A 25,550-nucleotide genomic window follows, 5' to 3' on the forward strand; every position below is an offset into this window, starting at 1 on the left:
TATCTCCCCCTCTTATTGGGTGAGCGGGAGTGCGACGAGACGGATGTTGTCGTTTTCGCAAGGGGCCAAGCCGTCAAGATGGCGGGTAGTGGCGGGGAGCTTGGAGGTGTATTTGATCACCATGTCCAGAGGACTGTATGCGACACGCGGGCCAAGTATCGGGAGGGGCGACGGCCTCGTGCTGTCAAGGTAAAGTGATTTCGGTTTCATCCTTTGTCCTTGAGAGTTTTATTTTCGCTGTGATTCCACATCCCAGCATATGTAAATAAAGGTTTGAAAGGCTGCGATCCTATCCGTCACTCATTGGAGATGGATATGAGAATCTCTGGTACTCAGGTTACGAAAGATTCTCAAGAACCCTTCGGTCAACTGCTAGAACGTCAGCTCCGCAAACACAGTGCTTTGTGTTAGTCATTGCGTCTTTCATGTTTACAATAGTGCGTGGTGCGTGGTAAGCACTCAATGAATATTTGTTCTCTCTTTGTAGTAACTTCTCCCAAGCCAACTTCTGGAAAACATGTCGATTGAAGAAAATTTATTCTTTAGTTAGATTCTCGTGGGGTGAATTTACTTTTTATTTTTTCTACAGACAGGTTGAACAGAATGTTTTTTGTTTTCAGAGGCTTTTTTTTAAGCTTTTTTACTTTAAATTCCAGTGTAAGTAATATACAGTGTTATGTTAGTTTCAGGTGGGCAATATAGTGATTCAGCAATTCTGTATATTACTCAGTATTCTTCATGATAAGTGTACTCATTAACCCTAGAGCAGTTTTTAAAAATAGTTTTGTCCTAGGCTTTTTGGGGAAGTATATTTTTATGTGTTTGCATTTCTTTTAGGTATATACAATCAATTTGGAATCTCGGTACTTGTTAATACAAGGAGTTCCTGCAGTGGGAGCGATGAAGGAATTAGTTGAGCGATTTGCTTTGTATGGTGCAATTGAACAATATAATGCTCTAGATGAATACCCAGCAGAAGACTTTACAGAAGTTTATCTTATTAAATTTATGAATCTACAAAGTGCAAGGTAATTTGCAAGTTAAGCATAAGTTTTGTCTCCCCCATCCCCATTGCTATCATTTTGGCCCTGGTTTTCCCTCATTTATACCTGAATTACCCAATAACCTAACATTGCCCGTATTACTCTGGTCTTACTCTAGTCTTAAGTGTTAGCCTTATCAAAACACTATTCACATTGTGTCATTCCCATGCTTAAGAATCTTCTGTCGTGTATTGTGGTAGATAAAAAATGGGTTTGGAGTTAAGTTTTTGAGCTCCACTGCTTACTAACATCATGACTTTGGACAAGTTGTTTAACTTCAGTAAGCCTGGTTTTTTTCTATTCTGTAAAATCTGTATGGTAAAAGGACCTATTCACTGAAGTTGTGTGAGGATAATGAGATAACCTATGTAAAGGGCTAAGTGTAGTGCCTCCTGTTCAGAATGCAGTAAACGTTAGGTATTGAAGTTCTTATTGTTATGCATCTATGTGAATTGACCCCATTTTTTCCAGTCTTCTCTTTTTTTTTTTTTTTTTTAACATTTATTTACTTTTGAGAGAGAGAGAGAGACAGAGTGTGAGCGGGGAAGGGTCAGAGAGAGAGAGGGAGATGCAGAATCCGAAGCAGGCTCCGGGCTCCGAGCTGTCAGCCCAGAGCCCGACGCGGGGCTCGAACTCACAAGCTGTGAGATCATGACCCGAGCCAAAGTCGGACGCTCAACCAACTGAGCCACCCAGGCGCCCCTCCAGTCTTCTCTTTAACATAAATTCTGCTCCGATAAGGCTGAAGTATGAAATGCCTTATCTAGTTTTATGTTGACCCCATTCTTGTCACTAATTTGCTCCAAGACTCATCCTTCTTTGGCTGTTGCCATTCATAGTTTCTTTATTATATTTTTTAAAGATTTTAAGTAATCTCTATACCCAACATGGGGCTCAAACTTACAACCCCAAGATCAAATGTTGCATGCTCTACCCAGCTAAGCCAGCCAGGAGCCCCATCATTCATATTTTCTTTCTGTACTACAAATAGCACTTGCAGCCTGCCACAAAAGCACTTGATTTTATGTGGTTGTATATTATTCTCAGTTTGCTCTTATATGTAATCTCACTTCCCCTAATCACTTTCCCCTAGCCTGCTCTTCATGGTCAGGGAATCATATTTGCTAGAACTTCTGCACCTCCCATAGCACATAGTACATTATGTGAAGTTCAATATCTTGATTCGAATTATAGCTCTACAAACCAATGTGAGCATGGCTAAGTTATAAATCTTCCTAGGCCTCAGTTTCATCATAGGGTTTTTATGAAGTATTAATTCAGGTGAAGCATTTCAGGCACTGCCTGGTGCATGAAAAATCTCAGTATTTTTATCATTATCCCTGGGCACAGAAGTACTTAAATATTTATTGTAGTATAATGCCTGGCCAGTCATAAATGTTTAATAAATATTTGTGGAATACCATTCTTTGACTTTGTCATTGATTAGTTATATATTCAGCATTTACTCAATTACTGAAGATTTTATAATTATAATATTATTAATTTTTATATACGAATCCCATTATAGGAACAAAACTGTGGTGAAGACTAAACTGGGTATGAGCTAACTCTTAAGGGCCATTTAATTAACACAGAGAAATCTGTATTTCATGACCATAGATTGTGTACCTCAGGTTAACTGCTGGGAATCCTAAGTTGGTTAAAGGGGGTCTGGATATGTGTGGATGACTTAGCTCAAAACCTGTTAGCACTATAGAGAGTTCTAAGAGTATTCCCTACATCAGTAGAATCAATACCATCCATAAGGAGAACATCTTAATTCCCAACCCATAGGAAGTATATACACATAACAAAAGCTGAACTTTACTGTTTAGATCAATGCACTGAATCCTAGTTCAGCTATCATCCTAAGTAAGTCAAGATTAATAAACCATGCTATCATGTATTTCTGTTTAGGACAGCCAAGAGAAAAATGGATGAACAGAGTTTCTTTGGTGGACTGCTTCACGTGTGCTATGCTCCAGAATTTGAAACAGTTGAAGAAACTAGAAAAAAATTACAGGAGAGGAAGGCTTATATAGCAAGAACTACTAAAAATAAAGGTATGGAAAGCCTGTTACTAAACACCTTCAACGTGTAAGGCACTCTGCTAGGTATATCATCATGGAGCTCCCAGTCTGGTGCGAAGAGAGGCAAATAAATGATCACAATATTTAAGAACTCTGCAGCACTCTTATGGAATATGGGCTGGAAAGGGAGAGATGTTGGTTTGTGGAAGCCTTTCTATAGGATGAGAGAGGTGGCTGAGTTTTGAAGGAGTAGACATTACTCAGGAGGCAAGAGGAAGAGATGGAAAGGTAGGCCAGGTAGAAAGTTTAAAGGTCCAGAGGAATAAATGAGCAGTATGCGTTTGAAGGAACTATGAATAGTACAGGATAACCGCAACACAGGGATTGCAGTGAGAGGGAAGATTAGAGAAGAGGACAGGAACTGAATCATGAAGGGCATTGTGTCACAGGCTGCGGAATTAAGGTTTGACCTAAAGGCAATGAGAAACAATTATGATTTGCAGACCAGTTACCAACTGCTAATCTAAAACTGCTAATTGTGGAAAAGTTCCACTTTTGACCAGCAGCTGGCCAGGTGCCCCATATGCCCAACTGAGTTTTCCTAGACACAAATTCTAGGTGCCTGGAATGAAGCCATGGGCTTTGGTACATGGACTGTAGGAACAGAGTACTCAGAATTAGACTGAAATAATGTGTGTGGTCTGAAATCTGAATAGTACTGGAAATCCACATTACTAAATATCTACCCTTTAGTTGAAGGACAAAGTCATTTTGCAGACACCTATTGAATATAATGAGTGATTAGGGAAAGGGCAGGTGGCAGAGGTGAAGAGAGATAGAAGGTAGGAAGACTCTTGGAAAACTTACCTGAAAATTTGGCAAGAGAGCTGTTGAGAGTCCCTGATCACTTGTAGACAATGAACTTTTAACCTGTGGGATATGTGAATAGCTCCAGGAGAACTTATGTTTGTGTGCCAAATAAAATTACAAAATATGGGTCCAGCCTGTTGCCTCCTTTAAAAACTAACAAACCAACTAAGCAGCATGATACATTCATGTAGTAGAATGCTCCAAAGCTGTAAAAAAAGGAGCATTCTATGTAATGACCTAGGAAAAAAAATCTCTAAGATCTACAATTAAGTGGAAAACACAAAGGTGCAGAGAAATGGCTATTATGGGGGAAAAAAAGAGGAGTAGGCAGGGGGAAGAAAAGTAAGACATACTGGACAGATAAATAAGAAAGTAAGAATGGGATTACTTATGGGCGGAGGGTGGAAACCAGGCATATAGGGGGTAAAGAAAGTGTGAAGCATGACACTAATATACCCTTTATGCTTTTTAAACACATGAATGTATTACCTGCTCAAGAAAAAAAAATTTTCAGGGTAGCATTTGTTAACATTTTAAAGTAGTGTTTGTTTTTAAAATCACACATTTCTGAATAATGAAAACAGTAAACGAACCATTTTTTTCCTCTTCTCTCATCTTTTAAATTGTAACATAAAGATCATTACGTGACAAAGAAGAAACTGGTTACGGAGCTTAAAAACACACAAGATTTTAGACAGGACTTCCATTCAGAGACCTCTGGATGTGCAGCCACTTTGAACACTTCTACTGGCAACTCAGATCCTTGTCTTCCTTATTCTTGTGAATTGCCTTTATGTTATTTTTCCTCGAAATGTACATGTTCATCAGGGGAGCATATGGACAGGGCATCAAACTTCTCTCAGGATGGTAGAAACCATGAAGAAACATTGGAGCATTGTATGCACAGTGACTCTTTGCAGAAAATACGGGTGAAACCGTTTAAAAATTCATCGGCCTGCCCTGGCGCACAGAAGGCTATTACTTCTTCAGAGGCAGTTGACAGATTTATGCCTAGGACAACACAACTGCAGGAGCGGAAAAGGAGAAGAGAAGATGATCGTAAAATTGGAACTTTTCTTGGAACAAGCACGAGTAGTACTGAGGTTATGATTGGGCCTCTGTTACCAGACTTACCCAAAGTGGATATGCACGATGACTCGTTGAACACGACAGCAAATTTAATTCGGAATAAACTTAAAGAGGTAAGATCATTTTTTAAAAAACTGTTTTAAGAGACCATTTGGTTATAGGGCTAACAACTAAATGGAGATTTGTGGCAACTAAAGTATTGTCATTAATTTTTTTTGTTTTCAGTTTTTTGATGTGTTTTTCTACAGTTCCTGTTGAATTAACTGAATCTGACGAACAGAAAAGTATGTGCTTTGGTATCATTAGCCTTTGCTTTAAACAGTGAGCAGAACAGGGGCACCTGGGTGGCTCAGTCAATTAACCATTTGACTCTTGATTTCAGCTCAGGTCATGAACTCTTGGTACATGAGTTTGAGCCCTGCATCAGGCTCTCTGCTGTCAGCAAGGAGCCTGCTTTGGATCCTCTGTCCCCTTCTCTCTGCTCCTCCCCCACTTGTTCTCTCTGTCTCAAGAATAAACATTAAAAAAATGAACAGAACATATTCTATGTCATTCTAGATATAAAACATAAAAGCAGTGGTTTCAGTCCGTGAGATCAATCTGTGAGAGTGGAGCCCAGGCCCTCTCTTTTTAAAGCTCCCCAAATGGTTCTATTATGAGTCAAAGTACAGAATTATTGTGTTGAAGGAAAACTTTTTCTCAAGTTCAGTGTTCTTACAAATTACATCAGAATGGTTTTTGCTTCTTTGATAAAGATAGCCATAGAATGAGGTGAGATTATTCTAAAGACTAGGCCCTAAGGTCTGCATTTCAAAATGTAAACTTCTTAGATTACAACTCAACTGTCCTAATTAAGTACTAATTTTTTTACATATTTACATAATCATTTTCCATTTTCTAAGCACAAATAAAAGAAAGCTAACGTTTGAGTTAGCTTTTGAAAGATAGCTTTTTGTGGGGTAAGCCTTTTGTAAATCAAACTGAGGGAAAAGAACCTTCTTTTAAACTTTAACTCTGGAGGTTCAGAAAGTGCTTTTCACGCAGTTGTAAATGTATTTTACATTTACATATTTTACATTTACAATGTGATTAAGGGAATCTAAGGTAGCTTCATTTATTTTATGTATATGTTTTTACCTGAAAATTACTATCTGATTAAGGATGAGGGCTTATGTTATAATATTAAAAGTCTGTGAACACAATTTCCATGCTTAAGCCTCTTTTTAAATGTTTGAGTTTGTGCTGGCCCTTTTCTTCCTTCAGATACAGTTGAACTGAGGCATAGATGTGGATACATAGCTCCCTCAGCCAGAAATGACTACATTTTCAAGAAAAAAGTTGTTAGGTCCAAATCCTAAGTAAGGAGACAATAGAACAACAAAATGGAGAAATACTGAATACAACTTACACAGTTTCTAATAATTTTACATGTTAAGTGAAGACTGTCTTACTCTGCTTTAACTCATTGTCAACTCTTTTTCCAATGATGTGTTTGGTTTCACTTCCCTAGGAAATTGAGGATTATACCATTTTCTACTTATCTCTCCAATTTTTCATACCTCGCCCCCCACCCCCACCCCCACCCAGGTCAAGCCTCCAAGTCTGTAAATACATCAAATGTTATCAGTGTTTCAGGTTACACAGAATGGAGATCTCTGTCTGTGTCTATAAAATAGCAAGTGACTTCACATCTATAAAGGATTGTTAAAGTAGAATATATGTTTACTCTTATCCCCTCAAGTTTTTTTTTTCTTGTTAAATGGCTTTAGAAATTTTACTCCCATCAGTGTTTGGAGAGAAAACTTTGTGCGTAGACCATAGGCTGTAACCTGAAATTGGGCTAACTGCCTTAAATGTGACAGCAAGAATTGAACTACTAGATGTATCTCCTACCTCTCCTAATAGTTTATTTATTCTTGTACTATAAAAACTAAGTTTTGGTGGTTCTCTTTTTTTTAAACTAGGTAATTTCATCTACGCCAAAACCTCCAGAAGACAAGCTGGAAGATGTACATACAAGTCGTCCGTTAAAACAAAGAAGAAGAATATAGATTGCCAGCAGCAAATTATATTTTCTAAGGGACTATTTATCTTTTATTTTTTAGCCTATCATTTTAATTCTTTAAGAGATTTTACTGCTGGTATTTTTTAGTGCACTCCTCTTTGTGATACCATTCAAGCTATTGTATCTAATGAAGGTTCATCTTTTAAAATTAGCTTATCATTCACAGAATACATGTCAGCCAAATATGTTCCTTAAAAAAAAAAAAAAAAAAAAATAAAGTTTTCCGGAAGCTCCATCCAGTGACTTTGGTTACATTTTATTGGCTAGAACTGGGCTCATGGCTGTTCCTAACTGGGAAGGTCTGGAATGGTGAATGTTTTAGGTTTCCAACTTCTCTGGTTGAGGAAGCAGGAGAAAAGAGAGTTGTGAAAGTATTTCCCACAGGGGCCAAGGTCGTTGGCTAACTTAAAAAACAAAAGTAGTTTATCATTACTTAATATTACAGAAAGTGTTTTTCTATTATTACTTCTCACTTTGCAATAGTTATATGTAAATTAAATGAACAAAAGATAAAAATTTTACAATGCAAATAAAGACAGGCAACCAGGATCTGTTTCTGATTTTAATACAAGTATTAAGTGTTTCACATTCAAAAACTAGAATTCAGGATGTGTCTGAATGCCAGGGCTTCAAAATCAATACAATTCTGTAAAGTAAAAAAGTTAAACTATTAGAACAAAGCTGAAATTAGGAGCCTATATTCTTTAGTTAGTCTCTAAGAAGAATTTGCTTATCTATGGCAGAAACAAATCTGTATTTGTCAATCCTAGACTGCTAACCCGTACATTTAGCATACCTACATTGTTTGTCCTATCAGACTACAAAATTGGAAACTGGAACAAGTATGTTCAAGCTGTGTCCTTTTTTTTTTTTTTAACTGCTAAAAATAACTTGAGAAGGCCCATACCAATCTGTCTGTTTTTCTTTTCTCTATATACCTAAAGGCCTCTTACCTAATGGATTGAATTTGAACATACCGGTTAAGAAGGTTCATCATCAGTTATGACCTGATTCAAACTTGCTGGGATGGCACCAAATGGTAGATGGTATTAAAAGAAGCTGGAGGCAAGGGGTTTGGCCTTACTTCCTTGTAAGGTAATTATTTTTTTCTGCTGAACTCCCAGGTAAAAGACACGTTAGAGACCCAAGCATAGAATTGGAAAGAGCAAGTTACTGTCTACAACATGCTTCTGCCTTTAAGGTGCTATGAATTTCTACCTCAGGGTCTTATTAAAATGTAGATTCTGATAGTGGTGGCCAGAAGCTGGTGGGTTATGGGAATGCAGAACGGTTTACAGTTTTCCAAGATGGAAAGTAGTCTGGAGATTGGTTGTACAACATTGTGAATGTACTTAACATCACTGAACTGTATGTTTACAATTGGTTAAGATGGGTAAATTTTGTGTTAGATGTATTTTACCACAACTGAAAAAAAAAATTATCTGACAGCCTTAAAAGGAGGAGCTGCTCAGTGGGTTCAGTTTTGTTGAATGGATTCCTGATCTTCTCAGGACTTTGCAAGATCTTTCCAGTGACCACATGGAAGCCAGCATGCCTCCCCATCCCCACCAACATGCACAATATTTGATCAAGATGAGTGGAAGTAACCTTTGCTGTGTCAAGCATCATAGAAACAACAACAACAACAACAACAACAATTGAGTCAGTTGGTTTGGGTTGGGGCCTGAGATTCCCCATTTTCCCCAGGTTCTTAGGTGACACCATTGCTGCTGGTGAGTAGCAAGGTTCTCAGTAACTGGGCTACTGAGTTCTGGGAGCAACTGGAGATCTGTTGGTGTTCCATCTGACCTAAGTAGTTGCTCCAATCCAGTCCATTCTATGTGGCTTCCTCCATCAGTCTCAAAATGAGAAGTGTGCCTTTCACACACTGCATTTTACTATTTATTTCCAGGAATAAACTACAGTGGGACAAGTTAGAGAAATGAGCCGAAGATAGCATAGGAGAACTTAACATGCAAGTTTGTGCATAAAATCGCCATCTAGATCACTGCAGAGAATTAAAAAGTTTCTACTTCTTCAAAGGAAGAATTAAAGGAAATTTTAATGTGTCAAATTATTAGGCTGGCTCTTCTGGCTCAGAAAACTTGTCAAATTCATACATGAAAAACATTGCTAAGCACAAATATTATAAAGTACTTTAAATGTATTCAAAATTTTTAATAATTATTCTCATGGTTTGGCAACATTTGGGTTGAAAGAGATCGAATTTTGTCCTGGCAGTTATGGTGGGTACTTGCTGAGTACACTATTCAATGTTCTATCCCTTAAGCCTGCCAATAGACTCTAGTTTTCTTTGGGAAAATATTAACATACAAGAAATCAGGAATTGTGTATAGCTAAAGAGCCTGCAAGCTCAAAAAGTCTGTTGAATAGAATCCTCACTATTGTTGATTCCCAAAACGTGGGGATGGAGCTGAGATCGTCATGGTTGCCTGAACTTCAGCTGTGGGCTAAAGTCCCTACAGAGGTGAGTGTCCAGGTATTACTGTCTGATCCCTTAAAAACTTTGCTCTTAACCACTTTGAGCTATTGGCACTGTACCTTTGCTTCTGGTAAACACGGTCCAAATACCTCCAACAAAAGTCTCTCTTCTCTAACTGCTTTTTCAAAGTCTGCAAAAGAGATCTTGCCATCGTTGTCATAATCCTAGAGAGGAAGATGAGTTCTTGATAAATGATAGGGTAGTTTTTAATTTTGCATGGAAAATAACTCTTTGCCAAGTAAAACTATTAGTTTACATTTCTGTGGGCACTACTTACATAAATCAAAAGGTACTTATTTATCAAGGCTACTTACTTTATTCCTGGAAGTCTGTTTAGAATACCTGTTATTATAGGTTGAAAATTTGTGTCCCTCTTGCCTCTAAATCCAATGTTAAAGCCCCCAATGTGATGATTTGGGAGGTGTCTTTGGGAGGTAATTAGGTTTAGATGAGGTATTGAAGGTGGACCCCCCATGATATAATTAGCATCTCTGTAAGTAGAGACCAGAGCTCCCTCTCTCTTCCATGTGAGGACACATTGAGGTGGTGGCTGTCTGCAAGCAAGGAAGAGCACCCTCACTATGGAAGCAAATTGACTGGCACCTTGATCTTGGACTTCCCAGTCTCAGGATTTTTTTTAAGATTTTATTTATTTTATTTCATTTTTAATATTTTTAAATTATTTTTGAGAGAGAGGCAGAGTGTGAATGGGTGAGGGGCAGAAAGAGAGGGAGACACAGGATCCGAAGCAGGCTCCAGGCTCTGAGCCATCAGCACAGAGTCCAGCGCGGGGCTTGAACTCACAAATCACGAGATCATGGCCTGAGCCAAAGTTGGACATTCAGCTGACTGAGCCACTCAGGCAGACTTTATTTTTAAGTAATCTCTACACCCAACAGGGGCTCAAACTTACAACCCTGAGATAAAGAGTCACACATTCCACCAACTGAGCCAGCCAGGCACTCCCCAGTCTCAGGATTTTGAGAAACAAATTCCTATTGTCTAAGTCACCCAGTCTGGTATTTTGTTATGGCAGTCCAAGCAGACTAAGACACCTGAGTTACCTTAAATATATAAAATATGGTCGTGTCTCTAAAGGATTTATACTGTAACTGGGGAGTAAAACAAAAAGAGGACACATAGTGCTACATTTGTGATAAAATCAGTGCCATAGGGCAAAGATTTTCAAACTTAATTTTTAGTAGAATTTGTTCCTCAAAGGATCTCTGACTTGAGAGCTCATCATGTAAAAAGGATAAAAGTGAAGTTACTCACTTAAGGAGCAAGGCACTGGGAGTTAGAGCAGTAACAGTTCAAGATGGACTAGAATCATAAGAAGATGCTTGCAGACTACTGGGAGGCCTTTAAGGATGATTGAGAGGACTTTTAGGTAGCTGAAGAGGTCTGGGGTGGAAATGCAGAAGAATGGCCCAAACTGAAGTCTGACAACATGAGGCGATGTAAGTCAGGAAGAAGACAGACCTGCCTGGAGTGGAGCATTAATGACAGGGACTGTGGGGGATTAAATCACGGGAGGGGCAGGGGACCATATACGTAGATTATAAATGCTTTAACTGCTTAATTCAGTTTGGGTTTGATTTGATGGGTCCTTGTTTTTTCACTTCTGAGCATAACTCAGGGTTGCTGAGAGTCTAACTTAGAGAAAGGTTTGAATAATTACCAGAAAAAAATTCACTCCAGGGGCACCTGGGTGGCTCAGTCAGTTAAGCGTCCAACTTTGGCTCAGGTTATGATCTCATGGTTCATGAGTTTGAGCCCCATGTCAGGCTCTGTGCTTACAGCTCAGAGCCTGGAGCCTACTTCAGATTCTGTATCTTCCTCTCTCTCTGCCCCTTCCCCGCTCATGCTTTGTCTCTCTCTCTCTCAAAAATAAATAAAAATTTAAAAAGGAAAAATTTCACTCCATAACATGTCCTTTAAAAAAAGAAGAGGGATGCCTGGGTGGCTCAGTAGATTAAGTGTCCAACTTCTGCTGAGGTCATGATCTCGCAGTTTGTGGGTTTGAGCCCTGCGTCGGGCTCGGTGCTATAGCTCAGAGCTTGGAGCCTGCTTAGAATCCTGTGTTTCCCTCTCTCTGCCCCTACCCCGCTCATGCGCGCATGCTCCTCTCTCTCAAAAATAAGTAAACATTAAAAAAAATTAAAGGGGTGTCTTGGTGTTTCAGTCAGTTAAGTGTCCGACATTGGCTCAGGTCATGATCTCATGGTTCATGGGTTCGAGCCCCCACATCAGGCTCTGTGCTGACAGTTCAGAGCCTGGAGTCTGCTTCAGATTCTGTGTCTCCTTCTCTCTTTCTGCCCCTCCCCTGTGTTCATGTTCTATCTCTCAAAAGTAAATAAATGTTAAAAAAAATTTTTTTTAATTAAACAAAAAAAGAGTGAATTTGGAATTGGGGAAAATACTGTCTCTCAAGAAGTCTACCCTCAGCCCTAGCAGTGGCTAGTGAGAGTATTTCTTAATCCCTATTTTGTGGAGCTTGAACCCACAAAACCCATGAATCATGATCTGAGCTGAAACCAAGAGTCAGATGCTTAACTGACCGAGCCACCCAGGCATCCCCAGTGAGAGTATTTCTGAAGGAAGAAGGTATGCTGGAGTCTGTGTTAGCTGAATCTAAGACTTGGCAGCCCCCATCATCTATTTCTTTCCTCATCTCCAGAGTAATGGAAATGAGCTGGGTCCAGAATGCTTTAGAGTTAACAACTTTTCACTGGTATCCAGGATAGGGGCATAGTAAGAAAAGGGAAGAAATCACTATGTCCATAATAAAGTGGTACTTTTTGTTTCATTGAAAGAAGAATTCTGCACCCCATTTTCTATCATGATTTTGGGTAAAACTATTAGTATTTCTGTTTTCTCATCTGTAAAATAGAGATAGTAATTTCTACTGCATAGGGTTGTTTTGAGGGTAAAATGAGTTCCTATATTAAAGTTCTATGAAGGCCCTTGGCATATAGTTAAGTACTTTATAAGGGACAGCTATTTTAATTATTATGTTATTTTGTTATAACGAATGTTTAGATGGATTGGAGGGCTAAGGTCATGCAGACAGACTAGAGTGGCATCCAATTTTACACAAACTGAATCTGCTGCACCACTCCCTCCCAACCCCCACATTGAGTAAAATATTTTAAAATAATACAGTTAATATTTTGTGTAGTGATTCATTTAATCACCCAGCCATTCCATAAGTATTTATTGAGCACCCACTATCATCCAGGCACTGTTGTAGGCAATGGATAGAGCAGAGAACAAAATCTCCTGTCCTCATAAAGGTTACTTTCATTATAAAGGGAAATAAATAATTTATTTGTCTTTAGCTTTCCCCAATATCTGCTTATAGGTTTTCATTCTTACCATTTTTTTCAGTGTTATATCTACCAACTCTTTTATTCCTTCATCATTCTCTTCTTCAGATGACTGTTGGTGTAGACTGTTCTTTAACATGTCAAATATCTCTTCTCGACAAATGTAACCATCACCATTCAAATAGTAAACTTCAAAACAGACTGCCCAAAGCACAAGAAATGTAAAGACTTGGATAAGAACAGTTAAAGTATCACTAGTCTTCTCCTTAAGTTATTTTAATATATAGTTTTTAAAAAGATAAAAACAATTTATACAACCTACAATTATTGGTCTATATGACAGATGAATTTTAAAATAAAGCACCTTTTATACTTATTGGCACAAGATTAAATACTCCTTGGAATGTGGAATTTGAAATTGAGAGTTTAAAAATGTTATGAAACCTGAAACCATGAAACTGTTAGAAGAAATCATAGTAAAAGTATAAATAATAAGTAAATAAGTAATAATAAATAAGTAAAATGTGTGTTTAACTTTAGGGATCTTCTTTTCAACATTCCAAATCCAAATTTAAGTGGAAGAACAAGGGATAAAGATTTGTTTACTTACTCAGAATTCTGCAGTCTTTTCCTAAGCAATTTGACACTTTAAGCAATTGTTCCCTAGAAAACTGTCATTTAAAATTGTTCCTATTCTTGGGGCGCCTGGGTGGCTCACTTGGTTGAGCATCCAACTCTTGGTTTCGGCTCAGGTCATGATCTGATGGTTTGTGTGTTTAGGCCCCATGTTGGGCTCTGTGCTGACAGTGCAGAGACTGCTTGGGATTCTCTCTCTCCCTTTCTCTCTGCTCCTCCTGCACTCTCTCTTTCTCTCTCTCTAAATAAATAAACTTAAAAAAATTGTTCCTATTCTCTTTCCTGGGTTCCTCACCCCAAAACCTGGACCCAGAGGTATAAAACATAGAAAATACACATCACAACAATGGTACAGGTGAGGTGAGGCCAGAGCTATTCACTTCTAGGCAAAATTGTGAATGGGAAGATTTTTGTCTTTGGAATTACTAACATATCTTTCCTGTAGGAAATTCTCTCTGTAACCATTCTTCCTGTGGGCATTCTCTGTCCTCAATCTCTTTTCCTCTCTTCACTGATCTACACAAATTCTAACACTAGAATATTGGTGGTTAATGTGTATTTCATTTTGTTTTGTGTCAATCCCTCACATTTATTTTCTTTGTTCAAGAGATGAGGAATGTCTTCACTGTGACTTATGCACTGCCCGATATCAAGGCACATTTCCTGCTGAGCCCAGTGCCAGCCTGGGAAACCCGGAGTTGGCACAAGCCCTGACATTGACTTGCTCGTCTTCGCCTGGGACTTGACCCAAAGACCCATCCTGGTGACATTTAGGCATGACAGAACCAGTGAAGGAAGTGTAGGTCTAAAGGACCTCCCAAGAAACAGACCGCCCATTTCATTTGTTTTGATTTTTTAATTTTTTTTTTTTTAACGTTTATTTATTTTTGAGACAGAGAGAGACAGAGCATGAACGGGGGAGGGTCAGAGAGAGGGAGACACAGAATCCGAAACAGGCTCCAGGCTCTGAGCTGTCAGCACAGAGCCCGACGCGGGGCTCGAACTCACGGACCGCGAGATCATGACCTGAGCCGAAGTCGGCCGCTTAACCGACTGAGCCACCCAGGCGCCCCTGTTTTGATTTTTTTTTAAAGCTGTCACAAACTATTTTTGAAAGGTTGCTATAGAGAACATTGATTTTATATTTTTAAAAATTGTTTAAGCATTCACTAAATACAAAATTAACACTGTATATTACTAAGTCAGTAATCACATATAGAAATCTTACACTTCAGCTTTTCTTCAAAAGTCCCTCGAAGAAACACTGATAATCCTTTAACCCACTCTTTCACATTTATGCAGTTATCGTGGTCTTTGTCAAACACAAAAAATACTGAAAGAAAAAGACCATAGAAGTATATTGTAATTTAAAGCTATTTTATAATTCAAATATATAAACCTTCTTCCCAAATTGAGAGGAAAAAAAGGTTTTGGCCATCTTTAAGAGTCAAAATTATTGGAAATGTATGTGTGTGTGTATATATATATATTTTGTCATTACAAAAATGTTTGCCACATATTAATTATTAACACCATATATATCGCCATCTCAGCTTGGCCCATTTCCATTTCTTAAGCCTCTTACCCCTGTTCATTAGCATATCGTCAGTCATTCCAAATATGCTGTGCAGGATTGCTCCAAAAGCATTACGATCTAGCCCAAGGTTATTAAGTCTTACATTAGCTCTTTCCACCAAGCTGTGAAAAAGTCTTACGAGACATTCTACTTCACTTTTTTTGACTGTAAAATAAAAATACAAATAAGTACAACTTAGACTTAATGAGTACTCCAATTAAAAATATTTTACTAAGCAGCTATTTTTTTCCTATGATGCTAGATGCTCTAGTGATTAAAAACAGAATGACATCACTTGTTACTTAAGGGCTTACGCAATTAAGGTGGGTGTCACCAGAAGACTCGTAAGACGGTATGTAAATGAAAAATTAGGTAACATAATGCTCACTACTACAGACATGTGAAGAAAGAGAAATCAGTGTGGGAAAGAGGAGTTAGGTCATTTTCATGGGAGTAGACTTTGAACAGAGACTTGGAAGGATACACTGTATTTATACAGGAAGGAATGTGTTGGGGGTGGTAAAATGGAGAATTCCAGGGAGAGATAATATGGGTAAAGGAAAGAGGTAGAATTGTGGTTGAAGTTGAACATGCTTTATTGGGAGCACAGCAAGTTAGGAAGAAGTGAAAAAACAAGATTGAAGAGGACGGGCTGATGGCAAAGGGCCTTGAATGCCTAGTCAGAAAATTAACATTTACAGTTGACTTTTGAACCACATAGGTTTGAACTGTGGGTCTACTTAAATGCAATAAAAAATAAATATAGCGCAGTACTGTAAATGTATTTTTCTTATGATTTTCTTAAAAGTTTTTAGCTTACTTTAAGAATACAGTATATAATATATAAAACATACAAAATAGGTTAATTGATTGTTTATGTTATCAGTAAGGTCAGCAGTAGGCTATGGGTAGGTAAGCTTTTGGGGAGTCAAAAGTTGTATATGGATTTTCAACTGTATTGCAGGGGTTGGTGCTTATATCCTACACTTTGTTCAAGGATCAACTACATTTTACTGGAGCCGTGTTTCTAATGGACCGTCCAGGACCATCTGAATGAGAGAAATCCACAGCCTCCCCTTTGTTTGTTCAAAAGCAGATTCCCAAGCCTTACTTGACTTACCAAGTCAGAATCACTAACATCAGACCCAGGAATTAGCTTTTAAAAAACAAGACCTCAGTTGACTCTTCTAAGCCCTGAGGGTTGAAAAAGTGGGAGGGAGCTTGAGATGTTGCAGAAAATCAGTGGGACTTGGTGACTAATTTTCAAACAGAAATGTTCAATATTCACACACTTGGATTTCAGCCCAGACTTAGAAAAGGGTATTTTTAAAGAAGTGCAGGGTGATTTTAATGCATTGATCAGGACTGAGAATTAAGGGATTCCATTTAGCAGGCTACACAGTGTAACTATAAGCTCAGAAATATGACAAAAAGCTCATTTTTACCCATCCAATAAGAATTTATATTGAAGGCCTCCTGTGAACCGGGCAGTGAATACACCACGGTTTCTGCCCACAAAGTTGTTACACTTTGGCTAAGAGGTAAGAAAAAAAAAAAAAAAAAGTGCAAGCACTATGATTGATGGTGTTTGGCAGTGACCCAAAAGAAGGAATAATCAACTGGGGAGGTAGCAGGAAATTAACAAAGGTCCCAAGGAGGAGGGGTCACTTGCCAGAGGAGGCAGCTTGAAGGTATGTTCTGAAAGCTAGCTGCAGATGGTTGGTATGGCCACATGGCAGACTAGACTTTACAATGGGGAGTTTCTGAAAAATTTTGGCTGGCAAGTTAACGGATCATATTTGCACTTAAGGAGGGTCACTTTGGCAGTAGATTCTCAAAACCACATTATGAATGATGAGTCCACATGTGACAAGGTTGTGTCTTCCCCAAAACAATTTTAACAGTCTATGCCATCCCATATGCTCTTTCTACAAAGACTTTGATACTCCTCTGAGATGGGATCTGTCTCCTTCACTTGAAACAGGGAAGGCATTTTCTGACATTTCAACCAGTAGAGCTCAGTGGAAATGAGGCAGTGTGAACTTTTCAAGGCTAGGTCACTAAAGGGGTTGCAGCTGCTCTGAGGACAAAAACTTGGAAAGAATTTTTTCTCATAAAAAATACAGAGAAAGAGGAAGCTCAGGTGTGGATGTGCTGTATGAAGTGTAGAGTATGTTAATGTTTGCCTGAAAGTCAGCCTGCTTAACTCTGATGGAGAATTATCGGGAGTGCAAACGTTAGCACCAACAATAGTTTCCTCCTTGAGGAAAGGGAGGTTTTAAGAGTCAGATGCTGCTCTGAGCCAAATATTAACAAGTCATCCAACACAGCTATCAAGGATTTTAGGCACAATTTTCAGCAGGTAGTAATTTTTTCTGAGTTTTATCCATGTAAGCTCACATTTCATTACAGCTAAAGACCTTACTCATGCGGTCCAGGAACCATTGTAAATGATATTTGAAAGATCTTGGGTAATGAGAATTGTGAGGTGCTAGGCACTGGCTCATGTTATTTAACTTTATTTTGGGATAACTTTAGATTTACACAAGAGAAGCAATGATGATAGAGTTCCCAATCTTCACTGTTTCTCCGTTAAAACTTTACAGAACCGTGGTACAATTATCAAAATGAATACACGAACATCGGCACATTATTAACTAAACTACAGATCTTACCACTTTTCCACTAATGCTCTTTTTTTGATTCCAGAATCCAAGCCAGGATACATTTGGCTGGCATGTCTCCTCCAATCTATGATAGTTTTTAGTCTTTCATGACTTTTTTTTTTTTTAAGTTTTAATTTATTTTGAGAGGGCATGAGCAGGGGAGGAACAAAGAATCCCAAGCAGACTCCATGCTGAGCATGGACAAGGGCTCAACCCCACAAACCGTGACATTATGACCTGAGCTGAAATCAAGAGTTGGATGCTTAACCTGAGCCACCCAGAGGGCCCAACCTTGACTTTTCATTTTGCATAATATTCTTCAATTTGGGTTTGTCTAATTTTTTTTTTTTTGCATAATAAGCTGTGGTTAGGGGTTTGGGGGGTGAATTCTAGAGATAAATTGCTGTTCTTCTCACATGTCAGGGGGACACATACAAGGTTAACTGCTGAGAACTTTGATCACTTGATTACGCTAGTCTACAGGGTTCTCCACTGTAGTTGCTATTTATCCTTTCCACAATCTATTCTTTGGAAGCCAATCTTTTAGGGAAAATGTAATTCCACTTCTTGGGAAGGAGTATCTATACTATTACTTGGAATTTTCATGAAAGCAAGAGGTCTTTTTTTCCCTATTTACTCAATTATTTATGTCAGGGTGTGTGTGTGGGGGGGGTCACATACACTTATTTTATCACAATCCTGTCATCTTACTCAAATTGTTCCAGTTTTGGCCCTTGGGAGCTTTCAAGTTGGCTCTTGTATGTTTCACATCACACAACCCCATTGGCTTTTTCACTTCTTCGCTTTCTGGCACTATTTGCCAGGCCAATCTTATATTTTCCCTGTGTGAGGTAACAGGAAATATATATATATATGTATATATACATATATATATGTATGTATATATACATATATATATATATATATATATATATATATATATATATATATATTGGTTTCTGTCCCTGGTTCCTGGCACATAGCTCCCAAAACTCTTGGGATTTCCTAAATGATGTGAGCAGCATGAGTATCTTTTGTTCAATTTTGTCATTGACCCTGGCCCCCAACACAAAGCTCCTAAATCCCTTAGAACATCAGGGGTGATAGGAATCTTTTGTTCTAAGGAGGCGACTACTGGTGGCTCCTGGCTGGGAGCTAGTCACCAAAAAGACTTGATTAAAAGTCCATGATTAAAAGCTTGGAACTTTCAGCTGTATCCCCCATTGTGCAGAGGGGCTGGATATTGAGTTAATGACCTATGGTGCCTATGTGATGAAAACTCCATGAAGACCCCCAAAGTGTTCAGGGAGCTTCTGGGATGGTGAACATATGAAGGTCCTGGGAAAGGGAATGGAAGCTCCATGCCCCTTCCTACATACCTTGCCCTGTGCATCTCTGCTGTCTGCTCCTGATTGTATCCTTGTATTTCAAAAACTGTATCCTTCTATAATAAATCAGTAATCTATTAAGTAAACAATTTTCCTCAGTTCTATGAGCTGCTCTAGCAAATTAATTGGGCCTCAAATTTAGAGCCAGTTAGTCTGAAATGCAGGTAACAACCTGGACTTGTGATGGGCATCTGAAGTGGGAGACAGTCTTGTGGCATTGAACTCAACGTACAGGATCTGATGCCATCTCAGGTAGTGTCAGAACTGAGAAATTGTAGGGTACCCGGCCGATGTCACAGAAAATTGCTTGCTTGAAAAAACCACACAGTTGGAGACTGGAAGTGTCAAGAAGTGTAGCAGTAGTGTCAGTAAAAGAGAAACAAGGCATAGCATAGGTTTTCCTTTACACTCTGTGTGGCTATTTCTTCAAGGAATCCTGGTTGTTTTTATTGGAGACTGGTATTTAGACACCAAGGATTATGCACTGGGTGTGCTTATTACTACTGGGAGATGAATATTTCTAAGCCCAATACATAACCAGGAGCTGGGATGGGTACAGTGGAATATTTCTAAGCCCTCTCAGCAGACAAAGCTGGAAAATATGTATGTATACTTACCTATATATGCATACATATTGGCCCATGTTATGTGTGACAAATGAAGTGAAAGCCAAATATTGGACCAATGGGTCTATAGGTGGTCCTGAGCTAAGTCCCAGAAGAGATGATCAATTGTATTTTTTACCTCACGAACACTCAGGGCTCATGAGTTCATAAGGGCTAATCATACTAGATTTAACTTATTTCCTCCTTCTAGTCGGAGTGGATCAGAGAAATGCAGTTCACAAAGTATTTGGATTTTAGGGGAGCCTGGGTGGCTCAGTTGGTTAAGCACGTGACTCTTAATTTCAGCTCAGGTCATGATGTCACGATTTGTGAGATCATGCCTCCTGTTGGGCTCTATACAGAGCCTGCTTGGGATTCTGTCTGTCCCTCCCCCATTCTCTTTCAAAATAAATTAAAAAACATTTTTTTAAAATGTTCGTTTAGGGGCGCCTGGGTGGCTCAGTCAGTTAAGCGTCCGACTTCAGCTCAGGTCATGATCTCACAGTCCGTGAGTTCGAGCCCCGCATCGGGCTCTCTGTTGACAGCTCAGAGCCTGGAGCCTGTTTCCGATTCTGTGTCTCCCTCTCTCTCTGACCCTCCCCTGTTCATGCTCTGTCTGTGTCTCAAAAATAAATAAACATTAAAAAAAAAATGTTCGTTTATTTTTGAGAGAGAGAGAGTGTGAGTGGGGGAGGAGCAGAGAGAGAGGGAGACACGGAATCTGAAGGGGGCTCCAGGCTCTGAGCTGTCAGTACAGAGCCCGATGCGGGGCTCAAACTCATGAACAGCGAGATCATGACCTGAGCTGAAGTCGGATGCTTACTGACTGAGCCACCCAGGCGCCCCAAAAATAAATACATATTAAAAAAATCCACATAATATTTGCATTTTAGGAAGGCATATAACAAAAATCTCTTACTCTTATGTCAATTATCTACTCAGTATCCAGTAGTGCCAAGCACAATGGTAGGCTCTCACATAAATGTTTGCTAAGTAAATGATAACTCCTTGTACACAAATGAGGTAAAGGAATATACTGGAGGAGACAGGATCCAAAGCTCTAGCTGCCAAAATAATCACTTGAATCAAACAACATGAAATTATTAGAAAGTTTTAAAATTGTTCACTGAGCTTTAAAAAAATTTCTTAATCTATATGTGTAAAAATTATGGCTGAACAATATGTGTGAATAAGACTGGGTCAATTCCTAACTCACTATTAATCAAGCTGTGATTGCAATTAGGTTGATAGAACTGAAATTTCACCTGGGAGAGACTAGGGATTCATCAGGAAACCCTACACTTCAGTGTGTCTAAGAATAAATGGAGTGAACAATCTGGATGATTGGCTCTACTCGCAGAGATATTTAAATGTGCCTAGGGTGGTATCCAGGAATCTACATTTTCAGTAAGCATCGTTAGGTGATTCTGATGCTGGAGATACTCCTACCATACTATGAATAAGAGGTATACAGCCAAGATCAACTACAGAACTTGTGGGTCCAATGCAAAGAAAACATGGGTCCCTCATTGAAAACATTAATTTTAAGTGTTAGTGGAGCATTAAACTAAGTGTGGGGCCCCATGACAATGCATAGGTTGCACACACATGAAGCCATTTACTATGCCCTGAGGTAATGATCTGCCACTGCCACTAAAGATTTAAAAAACTCTACTTAATTTTAATTTACATTTAAATAGCCACACACATACTTTTTAAAAAATGGGGCACCTGGCTGGCTCAGTTGGTAGACCATGGGACAACTCTTCATCTCAGGGTCACGAGTTCAAGCCCCACTTTAGGTGTAGAGATTACTTAAAAAAAATTTTAAGTAAATAAATAGCCACACATTGCTAGTGGTTACTCTACTGGAATACAGCTCTACAATGTTTTATATTCTAGAGCTGTATGAAAAAAAATCAACAGCTGCTTGGTAAGGTAATGAATTTTCTTCGTGAGGTCACTGGAAATAGTGGAGGATCAGAGTCACGCAATCTAGTAGTTTGGACTCAAGAAGCCATGTGGCACATGTAGGCCTAGTAAATTATGAAGCCTCCCTCTTAAGAAACTTTAAAGCAAAGCCCAAGAAAAGCCATCTCAACTTTCTGGCACATGACAACTAAAACTATCTATGTACACCAAGAGAAATAGTAAGACAATCCCTTTTGTCTTTTTAAGTAAACTCTACCCCCAGTGTGGGGCTCGAACTCATGACCCTGAGATCAAGTCACATATTCCACCAACTGAGCCATGCAGCCACCCCAAGACAATCTCTTCCTGAGAAGGGAAGGCCAAGGTGGTTACTATTTGTTAGCTCTCCCCAGTCCTACCCATTGAGAAGCAAATTCTAGGTGCACCTGGCTGGCTGGCTGAGTCAGTAGAACATATAACTCTTGATCTCGGGGTTGTGAGTTTGAGGCCCATGTTGGGTGTACAAACTAAAAACAAAATCTCAAAACAACAAAAAAACACCCAAGTTCCAGTCATGAGAGGCCAGTCTGGTTTTTCAACTCAAGGACCCAAGAACTGAGCTGAATTCAACAATTTTTATTTTGCATTCACTATGGGACAGTACTATACAGAATGACCATGAGAGTCTAGAATGCTTATTAGTTGCATCGAGAAATGAAGATGAAATGCATGTTCTGGCATCAGACTTACCTGGGTTCTAGCTCTGCCTCCACCAGAAAAGTTCACTGTCATTTTAGACAATCTGAGACTTGGTTTCCTCATCTGAAAATGTGGAAAATTTCACCTACCTCATTGGGTTTTTTTCCTGAGACTTAAAGATGAAGATAAACCATTAAGCATACCATTTCCCCAATGAAGAGCTTAATAAACATGAGTTGTTAATAATCTCAGTATAAAATAGTAATCTGGTTACACTGAACTTTTGATCCTAATTTAGTGTCAAAATTCTGCAAAAGGAATGCAACTCGTTCCTCTTTTGAAAGATACTATTCAGTATCTTCTTTGTAGGAGACTGTATGGGAAGCGGGCCTGATCTAGTATTACATATTCTTTACTTATATTACCTATACTTTCAGAGAATTGTTTTCAAATAACAAATTATGGTATTAAACACACATTTGGGTAGCTGGCTAAAAGTAGTTTCATTTGGATGGGGAGAGGAGTTAGATTTTTAAAGTATGCAAAATTTCCTTTTGAATGTTTAAAACTCAGGTTAAGAAAACAGCAAATAGGGGCACCTGAGTGGCTCAGTCGGTTAAGTGTCCAACTCCAGGTTTTGGCTCAGGTCATGAGCTCACGGCTTCGTGGGTTCAAGCCCCGCATTGGGTTCTGTGCTGGCAGTGCGAGGCCTGGTTGGGATTCTCTCTCTCTCCTCTCTCCCACTCGGCTGTCTCTCTCTCAAAATAAACTTAAAATTAAAAATAGGGGCACCTGAATGGCTCAGTCAGTTGAGTGTCCGACTTCAGCTCAGGTCATGATCTCAGTTTGTGGGGTCGAGCCCCGCATCAGGCTATGTGGTGACTGCTTGCTCAGAGCCTGGTGCCTACTTCAGATTCTGTGTCTCCTTCTCTCTCTGCCCCTCCCCCACTCACGCTTTGTCTGTTTCTCAAAAATAAATAAATGTAAAAAAAAAAATTAAAAAAAAAAAAAAACAAAACAAAAAACAGAGGCACCTGGGCGGCTCAGTTGGTTAAGTGTCCAACTACAGCTCAGGTCATGATCTCATAGTTCATGGGTTCGAGCCCCATGTCAGGCTCTATGCTAACAGCTGGGAGCCTGGTGCCTGCTTCAGATTCTGTCTCTCCCTTTCTCTCTGCCCTCCCCCCACTCACACTCTCTCTCTCAAAAATAAACATTAAAGGGGCACCTGGGTGGCTTAAGCCCTGCGTTGGGCTCTGTGCTGACAGCTCAGAACCTGGAGCCTGCTTTGGAGTCTATGTCTCCCTCTCTCTCTCTCAAAAATAATACAACATAAAAATAAATAAATCTTTAAAAATAAACATTAAAAATGTTTAAAAAATTAAAAAGAAAGCAAACCAATCTCCAAAAAATAAAAGAAAAAGAAAACGGCAAATAACAGTAGATATTACATTCAACTTTGGTTAAATCTGCTAGATGGATTTTAAGGGTTGAAGAACAGCAAGATTGCAAAAACAGGCCCTAGAAGTGCTTGAGGATCATTTAAAATATAACTGGAATGAGAGAAAACTGAATTAAGTCTACCAACAAGATTCTTAGGGTGGTACTACTGAGACCTACTGAGACCACACAAGGAAAAATGGAAGTGCCCAACAACAAGGCTGTACTAGTGTCAGAAATAAAAGTCATTTCCTCAAAGTCTAAAGACATTGTCAAAATGGATCTCAGTCAGGATTGCTTGTTGTCATGCCCGTGAGACAAGATACTTTTTAAGGTCTGTCAGGGCAAGGATTCCCCCCTCCCCCAATCTGTTACATTAATTTTAATAAACATTTGCTATGTGCAAAGTACCATGCTTATTTCTTCAGCAACTAAAATATCTTCTATAGCTCTATCAATCCTCTGCCTCTATGGGTTTTGTGTCAGGGAATTGGTCAAGGTAAACCTTTAGAGTTTGAGATCTCTTATTAAATTTCAGACTGTTAACAGAACGAGTCCTTGGTTGGCAGATAATCCTTTAGTACATATGTCACATAAGTTCTCAAATTCTTCTTTCCACATACACAAATATATTTTAGGAACCTGATTAAAATATTCTCAGTGTAATGCAGGGATCTTGTAAATTCACTTATAACCTATTTTTTTAAATGGCCAAAACATTAGACAGAAATTAGAGGAACTCTATTTTGGGTGTTACAAAGAACCTGTTAATGTCCAATGTATCTATCAATGTTTCTATTTGATTGAATAAAGATGTTCAGGCAGTGCTGGATGTCTCGTTAGTACTCACAGTTCTTGACAGTATTACTAATGGATTCCACCAGTTTCTTCAGAGTCTTCTGGTCCATGTCAAGTGTTGCTTCAACACACTGTAGAGTTCTCAGATAGCCTAGTTCCAAGCCTACATGTCTTGGATTGTCACTGATTCCATAGTTCATTACTCTATACCAACAGAATGTGACGGCGGCAACATTCCAGCAACCACAGAAGGTTCTCAAGTGATTGCAAAAATATGCAACAACGGTTGTTAGCACTCAAAACAAATGCAATGATTCCATGAATGTTACTGTGATCTGAAATATTACAGCAATTCCTACATTTATCTTTTCTTTAGGGCTAAACACCACTTAAAGTGGTACTTGATATTATTGTCATTTATATTTCCTCAGCACAAACTGTATGGTTGAAAATGTTTCCTTCCTATCTGAACACACAACTAAATAAAATTATAAGGATCTTATTTTTAAGTGGACATATTCTTCTAGGCTATAAATAGCTCCTTCAAAGATTACGTAACCTCCTTTAAAAAACTTTAAGCATCTTCTCGTAAGAGAGACTTCAATCTGGGAGCTCCTAGAAAAATGTAAAACCCCACTAGTACCCCTCCAACTTATACCTGACTGACTGGTAAGAAAGCATGGTGTGACTATGCCAAAGCTGGCCAAAATAACTGTTCTAACTCTACTGTCAAATCCTAATACAGGGAACAAACATTTCCTAGTCTGTTTACTGGCTTTCACTATAGTAAGGCAAGAAAATGTACCAGAATGAATTTTAGAATTTAGAATACAATATTCTTACAAATTTTAAATAAAATATAAAGTAAATTTTAAAATAAGGCAAATGTAGGGCGCCTGGCT

General features: G+C 38.8%; 2 protein-coding genes across 4 annotated transcripts; one reads left to right on the forward strand and one right to left on the reverse strand.

Moving 5' to 3' along the window:
- The first annotated feature begins 15 nt into the window (after window positions 1-15).
- RBM48 (RNA binding motif protein 48) lies at window positions 16-7,564 on the forward strand. Its single transcript, XM_042917709.1, has 5 exons — window positions 16-189; window positions 838-1,028; window positions 2,961-3,106; window positions 4,580-5,145; window positions 6,997-7,564. Exons 1-5 carry the CDS (start codon window positions 79-81, stop codon window positions 7,081-7,083), a joined length of 1,101 nt encoding a protein of 366 aa, XP_042773643.1. The 5' UTR covers window positions 16-78; the 3' UTR covers window positions 7,084-7,564.
- LOC122207627 (EF-hand calcium-binding domain-containing protein 1-like) lies at window positions 4,866-25,479 on the reverse strand. Of its 3 annotated transcripts, none has more exons than XM_042917732.1 (6): window positions 24,701-25,479; window positions 15,151-15,306; window positions 14,794-14,898; window positions 12,979-13,130; window positions 9,660-9,764; window positions 4,866-4,968 (listed from the first exon to the last, which is right to left on the reverse strand). In XM_042917732.1, the coding sequence occupies exons 1-6, from the start codon at window positions 24,846-24,848 to the stop codon at window positions 4,930-4,932; spliced, it is 705 nt and encodes a 234-aa protein (XP_042773666.1). In that variant the 5' UTR covers window positions 24,849-25,479; the 3' UTR covers window positions 4,866-4,929. The 3 variants fall into 3 exon arrangements, with proteins under 3 accessions (XP_042773666.1, XP_042773656.1, XP_042773674.1); XM_042917722.1 differs by lacking the exon at window positions 4,866-4,968 and adding an exon at window positions 7,647-7,743 and having other exon boundaries at window positions 24,701-25,478; XM_042917740.1 differs by lacking the exons at window positions 4,866-4,968; window positions 24,701-25,479 and adding exons at window positions 7,647-7,743; window positions 19,368-20,095.
- Window positions 25,480-25,550: the final 71 nt, after the last annotated feature.

The sequence above is a fragment of the Panthera leo genome, chromosome A2 (genome assembly GCF_018350215.1).
Source record: "Panthera leo isolate Ple1 chromosome A2, P.leo_Ple1_pat1.1, whole genome shotgun sequence".
In the NCBI taxonomy this organism is placed as follows: Eukaryota; Metazoa; Chordata; class Mammalia; order Carnivora; family Felidae; genus Panthera; species Panthera leo.